The 7,164-nt window shown below is 43.3% G+C and overlaps 1 protein-coding gene across 1 annotated transcript; it reads right to left on the bottom strand.

Annotated features, from left to right (window-relative positions):
• Positions 1 to 2,506: 2,506 nt before the first annotated feature.
• Positions 2,507 to 7,164, bottom strand: LOC123146336 (disease resistance protein RGA2). The gene is made up of 3 exons (XM_044565983.1): positions 7,032 to 7,164; positions 2,936 to 6,933; positions 2,507 to 2,845 (listed from the first exon to the last, which is right to left on the bottom strand). The coding sequence occupies exon 2, from the start codon at positions 6,778 to 6,780 to the stop codon at positions 2,968 to 2,970; it is 3,813 nt and encodes a 1,270-aa protein (XP_044421918.1). The 5' UTR covers positions 6,781 to 6,933; positions 7,032 to 7,164; the 3' UTR covers positions 2,507 to 2,845; positions 2,936 to 2,967.

The following is a 7,164-nucleotide window of genomic DNA, read 5'->3' as shown; positions in this document are numbered from 1 at the left end:
AATCTTAAAGTGGCTAAGTGAAGTGAGCTGAGTCCTATATAGGGATGGGCCTTTAGTCCCGGTTGGCCTGGCCAACCGCGACTAAAGGCCTTCGGGCCAGCCTGAGGACCTTTAGTCCCGGTTGGCCAGGCCAACCGGGACTAAACCCCCCCCGTCCGCCAGCTGTCGACCGAGCGCGCTGGGCCCAGATAGTTGGTCGCGGGTCTCCTCCCGAACCGCGACTAAAGACCCCTTTGGTCGCGGTTCGATTATTTTGGGGACTAATGGGGGCGTATGGAAGCCTCTTTTTCTACTAGTGAGCCTTTGTGTTCGGCTGTGTTCAGATATATCTTCAAATCTATGACTAGACGGGTATGTACTCGTTCAAATCTATCTTTATGTTCGGCTGTTTCTCCGGGTGTGTCAGCCTTCAGTTAGAGATTAGTTAGTACAAGTATGTGAGGTGCAGGCAGTTACGTTTTTGCAACAGCAGATTGTACATTTTTCAGTTATGACTAGATGCGTGATTTTACATATATATTCTTATCTTTTCCAGTGTTTTGGGTGTTGTTATACATGCTTGTAGTCTTTTACAGTCTAATCACTGATAAAAAAATTTATGTGACGGACCGTCGCAGTTCTACTCTCCAGATGATTATTTTGGTGGGCTGTCTAATGTTGGAAAGGAGACTGTTTTGTTACTGGGTTGCATGAAGATGGTGGCGTTGGGCCTTTAAATCACCAGAAATTGTCGCCGAAGCTCGCCATGGAACATCCTGAACTGAACGACAAGTAAATAATGCAGCAGGCCAGCAGCCCTCTCGCTTTAGCTTTTGGGATATGTTACTCCTTAAAAATTAGCTCCTTGCCCCGTCACATATATGCAGTTGAATGTTGTGAATTTCTAATTCTAGATCATCAAAGTTGTCATTCAAAATTATATGTCGTCTCTCTTAGTAGCCGCAAACATTTTGCAGTTCGGACTTATTGGACTTTCAGTGCCCTTTTAGATATGTGAAAAAAGCAACCTATGCAACAAATTTGACTGGAAACAAATGCAGTCTCCTAACCAAGTTGCAGATGCAACTTGCTGATCCATAAACAAGATGCAGATCTGCAGCACAGTAGCATTTTTGATACTTTTTTCTGTTGCCTGCTGCTTATCATGCTTCTTTATGGTTGAATTTGCATGTTCAGAACTGGTTTGACCATTCTTGTGCGCCAATTAAAAGATGTCAACAATGGTGTATAGAGATTCTATAAATGGCAAAACGGAACAGCTTTATGGTATTAAGTCTCTGTCTGTTATTGTAAATCTGTCTAAGGTAACGTACAGACAAGAAATCAATGCATGATAGATTGATAGTACAACACAGATCCATGTGAACTGAAACTGGGCTGGGGCGGACATTATGTTTTTGCATCAGCAGGTTTTGCATTTTTCAGTAATGAAGATGTGTGATTTTACATATACGCTCTTCTCATGTTTTTCAGCAATTTGGATATTTTTATACAAGCTTACAGTCTTCTACAGCACTGATAAAAAATTTATGGACCGACCATTGCAGTGCTACTCTCTGGATGATTATTTCAGTGGCATGTCTAATTTTGGAAAGGAGACTCTGTTTCATGAATGTGTTGCGTGAAGATGATGGCGTTGAGACTCTGTTTCAAAGCATGCCAAGGGTCATCCTGAACTCAACGACGAGTAAATAATGCAGAAGGCCAGCCCTCTCTTTTTAGCTTTTGAGATATGTTACTCCTTCAAAAATTGGCTCCTTGCCCTATGTAGTTGAATGTCGTAAATTCTGGTTCTAGATCATCCAGGTTGTCATTCAAAAGTATGTATGTCATCTCTCTCAATAGTCGAACAAATTTTACTGTTTGGACTTACTGGACTTTCAGTTCCCTGTTAGATTATGTGAAAAGAGCAACCTATGCAACAAATTTGACTGGAAACAAATGCAGTCTTCTGACAAAGTTGCAGATGGTATTGGTTTACTAGCTTGATGATCCATAATTGTGATACAGATCTGCAGCGCAGTAGCATTTTTCAACTCTGTTTTGGTTGAATTTGCATGTTCAGAATTGGTTTGACCATCTTATATGCCAATTAAAACATGTCATCAATGGTGTATAGAGACGCTAAATGGCAAAAACAAAAATACCATTATAGTATTAAGTCTCTGTCAGTTATTGTAAATCCGGCTAAGATAACGTACAGACAAGAAATCACATGCATGATACTCCCTCCGTTCCTAAATATTTGTCTTTTTAGACATATTTTAGAGTGTAGATTCACTCATTTTGCTTCCTATATAGTCACTTTTTGAAATCTTTAGAAAGACAAATATTTAGGAACGGAGGGAGTAGATTGATAGTACGTACAACACAGATTCATGTGAGCTGAGAACATTGGTGCACCCGGGGCTGGGGCGGACATTCGTTCACAGTATGAATGATGCACCCAGCACAGAACATTGGTACAGATAAACTAGAGGAAGAGCATTGCTAGTCAGATTTCCTTTTTGAAATAAAGCCATTTTTATCCAAAACAGCCTCCCAGTTACTTTTATTTTTTCCAAAAGAAACACAACAATGTTTATATGGATCTTGGCCTTCAGAAATCACAGCATACTCATATAGCAGGTACAACCGGTACCAACCAAAAGTAACACAAAGGGAGGATAATGAAAAAAAACTACAATGATAGTACATCAGGATGCAAAGTTAGACATGTCTCGGTGAAGTCGATGGAGCATTCGGCGACAGATAGGAGAGAGTTGAACTGGGGTAAGACGAGTTTGAGGTACTCGTCTTGATCATAGGTGGAGGAGGTCACTGGAGAGGGCAGGTCTCGGGCCAGCTGTTTAAATAAAGCATTTTAAACAGTAAAATTCTATGAAATAAATATTACAAGTTATTATCTTGGAGAGTGCATTGGTGGGATCTTTACCTTCCCATTTTCATTGTAGCTGTGAAGCTGGATCAAAATTCTCTGAATTCTTTCCAGCGAATATGCTCAATCTTTGGCCAGCTTTCTCCATCCGGGGCTTGGCAGCTCTTCTTGAGGAGTTCGGAATGCCACACGACTATCCTCTGGAGGGAGGATGGCAGATCTGGCAACGATGATATATTGGGGCACATATGGATTTGAAGTGTCGTCAGGCTGGAGAAGCACTTGAGATTTCCTGGCAGGGAACGCATTTCACAGCCGCATAGTCTCAGGCACTTGACGGAAGTGAAACTTGCAGATTCTTCAAATGAAACGGATGGATCCTTGCATCCTTCAAGACAAAGAAATGATGGAACTGTAAAGCCTTCAGCCAAGATCATTTGGCTGAGCATCGCAGGGCTGCTAACAGTGAGTGTTTTCTGGGCCCGAAACTGTGCGATGCACTCTGCATTTAGCTTGGGAACATCTTTCAAATATACATGATGAACTTTCAGGGAAGACAAGCCTTCAAGAAAGCACAGATCCGGGAAACCTCCTAGTGACAATGATTCAAGGGAGGTCAGATGGCCAATCGACAAGGATGCAGAGCTTCTGCACCCAAACATGGAAAGGTTTACCAGCTGCGGCAAGTCACCACTGATGGAATTGGCTGCGACAACGCAACGGGATATATGGAGCTTCTCAAGAGATAATGGCAATAAATCTGCTCCACGTGCCAAGTCTAACGAAGGGCAGGTAATCAATCTAACCTCCAAAAGAGAGGTAGCAGCTCTTAAGCCTCCTAGTGACCTCAAACACCAGCAAGATTTGATGAACATGTAGTCAAGCTTTGTCAAATGTTGGAGTACATCTTGCGACGGAAGTGTAGTTAAAGTCATGATCTCCTCTAAGGCCAACCTTGTCAGTGAAGCGAGACCATCAAGGCAAACAGCTAATGCCCCATCTGTAATACTGCACGAAGAAAGGTGAAGTCGACAAAGCCCTGACGGTGGAACCAACGACATCCCGATGCTTCTTCCGTAAATGAATCCAATCCTCTGCTCGTGGCAACATATCCACGCCTTGATGATATCCTCTTTCAGCATTACCTCGTTGTTTTCTCTTTCTATAGCACTTGCAATGGTTTGAAGATGTGACTTGTCAGAATCCATCAACTGCTTCAGAGATGAATGTTCTGATGATAATACTTTCCTAATTTCTGATCCGGAATCCACCTCCCATATGAAGGCAAGTTGTGATGCCAAGTAGTCTGTCCTCATGATGTTCTCTCTCTCATCATGCTGTTCTAGCTCACCATCAGTAATAAACGTAAGCAATGGACAACTGCCAATCATTAAGTGAGTAAGTGCTGCTGGAAGACAAGATAATGATTTCAGAGTTGACACATTCTGGAGCTGCAGTTTAGTGCAATGCCTGAAGAGCTTGGTATTGAGTGGCAGGCCTTCTAACGCACTGCAGTTAACAAGCGTAAAAGATTGCAAATTTTCAAAATACAAACCCTCAAGTAACCAACTTGGATACGTGGCACATTTGTAGCCCTCAATTTTGAGGCAATGAAGTTGAGGCGGCGGCTTCAAACCTTCTATAATCTCCAACTGTAAACCGTCCTCTACACTCGTGCCATCATTGCAACTCCAGACAAGGCTGAGGGTTCCAAGGTGACTTTTCAGATATAGCTTAGAGTCTATGGCTTCATTCTTTCCACTGACATTCTCCAGATTTCTGACATTTAAACTGCCACCAAGCTCTTTCATGTCTCTGAGCTGTTGCAACTCAGACCCCTTCTGCTTTTGCACACAAAATTCTTCAAGATGTTGGAGCAAAGTTAGCTTGCCTATATAAGGAATTTGAGGCAGAGCTACTTGATACAGCTGGTATGTCAGATCGCGATACCCTTCAAGATGCCATAGCTTGCTTAAATTGCAGAGTTTGTCAGGCAAGCTCTTAACTTTATCGTTTAACTGAAGTACCTGTAGGTGATAAAGAGCACATAATGATCCAGGCAACTCGGCAATAGAAGTTTTGACGAGGTTCAAATACCGAAGGTGCTTCAGCACACCTACAGATTCAGGTAGCTTGCTGCTATTGTAAAAGCACAAATGGAGCACACGTAACTTCTTCAAATATTGCAGAACCTGATCGAAAATACCACTTATGTCATCTGTAAGTGGTTCGATGCAGATAACAGTGCGTAAATTACGTAGCTTGCAGATATTGTGCTTATGTCGTTTGATACTCTCAACACAGACAGATAGATGTCGGACAGTGCATGGTATTTCTGTCACCTTATCATCCTCTAATCTGAAGCAGTCTTGTTCAGAGAGCGACTCTGCCAAATCATGAAGAAGATCATGCATGATGTAGTATGTGCCCTGAAATCTAGTAGAAACTGGTTGCAAGAAAGATGCAGAGACCATCTCATTGAGGTAATCCCTCCCAATATCTAGCATTCTCCTATTCTGGTTGCATGAATCAACAAGTCCCTCCACTACCAGCAGGTGAACCAACTCATCAGTGTCATATTTGTGCCCTTTTGGAAACAAGCTGCAATATGCAAAGCACCTCTGAAGACGTGGATCTAACTTTTGATAACTCCACAACAGGGCTGTCCTGGGCTCGCTTAAGTTTTCAATCTTTAAAGTTAGAGCATTTTTCCAGGCAGATATATCCATTTTCCCTTTCAACTGCGAACCCACAACTTTTGCAGCCAAGGGAGACCGTCCAAGCCTTTTAGCTATCTTCTCTGCAATCTCTTCTAGCCTTTCAAGCAATGAAAGGTTTATGATTTCTGCCCCAACGAAGGCATAGTATTTGAAGAGTGCAAGGAACTGGGTATCTTCCATGGTATCCAACCGGAGCACCTTTTCACAGCGAAGAGCACAAGGAAATGTATCCCGTCGAGAAGTTACCAAAACTTTGCTTCCCTTGAGCTGTGAAACCAGAGGAGCTAACAGCTGGTCCCATTCCATCTGACTGCTCGAATCATCAAACCAAACATCATCCAACACAAGCAAGACTTTCTCTGATATCTGCAGCATGTCCCTTAGTTGGCACTGGAGAGTATCCAGATTATCAACACGCGGGCACTCCCTCTTGGCCGCGGACTCGATGATCTCCCGTGTATGACGACGGACATCAAGTCTGCGTGAGATGCACACCCACATCCGGACATCAAAATGCTCTTGTACCCTCTTGTCATTGTAAACATGTTGTGCCAAGGTGGATTTTCCCATGCCTCCTGCTCCAACAATAGCCAGACCTGAATATATAGAGTCGGTGGCAGCACCAACAGGCTCGGTAAGAAAGTTTATTATACGATCGCGATCCTTGTCACGACCTATTACTTTCAGAGGTGGTAATGATGTGGCTTGAGGAATAGCAGGGCCCTCTGCACTATTATTACTACCAGCTGGTAAGCAAAGAAGTTCATGGAGCTCTTTGCCTTTCGCAAGAATGGCCTTCAGTTCCTTGAGCTGGTGAAGTACCTTCCTGTTCTTGGTGCCCAGATTGGACAGCCAGTTAAACGCAGGATGCATACAAGTGCTGGTGGAGGCACTCCCGCTCTTTGCTTGGCGCTTGAGGAGGTTGTACTCATGCTTGTCGAGCAGGTCTTCGGCTTTGCAGATGGCTTCTTTAAGCTCTTGGACCCATTTTTCCAACTTGATCCTGTGGTTGCCCTTGTTAGCTGCTTCAATCATGAGCTCGAACTGCGGCATGATGGTGGTCTCCAGTTCATGGAGCTCACTCGCCATGTCAACCCCAAGGTAAGTTGAGGCATCCGCGATGAGTTTCTTCAGGATCGGCGACACTACCAATTGTAAACCAACCAGCGCCACCCTCTCCATGGAATAGCAAAAAAATTCAGTGTTCTGCTTGTTCCCTTTGACTTACGAGAGGTAAATGAATCACAAACAGGAGCAAAAAATAATTCCCCCTATTTTGCTGGATGAAGAACCTGTAGAAGTGGGAAACGAGCAGCTAGATAAATCGGTGAATTCCTGAAGAAAAAAAGAAACACGGACATCAGTATTTCTGGAAGTGGGAAATCTTACAAATTAGAACAGCAAAGGTTGCTTAGATGAATGAGATGATGAACCTCAGAATCAGAAGGACGAAGGAGTGCGGATGCAAGGTTGCAGGAACTAGAGTTGCATTGCGAGAGAACTCTCCAAGCAGCAGGTCAACAAGACAACAATAGACGCTATGATTCAGTGTATGTACAGTTGTAC

Source organism: Triticum aestivum, chromosome 6D (genome assembly GCF_018294505.1).
Source record: "Triticum aestivum cultivar Chinese Spring chromosome 6D, IWGSC CS RefSeq v2.1, whole genome shotgun sequence".
NCBI classification, from domain to species: Eukaryota; Viridiplantae; Streptophyta; class Magnoliopsida; order Poales; family Poaceae; genus Triticum; species Triticum aestivum.
This window is presented reverse-complemented; position numbering and strand designations above follow the sequence as displayed.

Excerpts from the sequence above, each read along its gene's own strand:
- LOC123146336 (XM_044565983.1), bottom strand. The coding sequence starts at position 6,780 with ATGGAGAGGGTGGCGCTGGTTGGTTTACAATTGGTAGTGTCGCCGATC.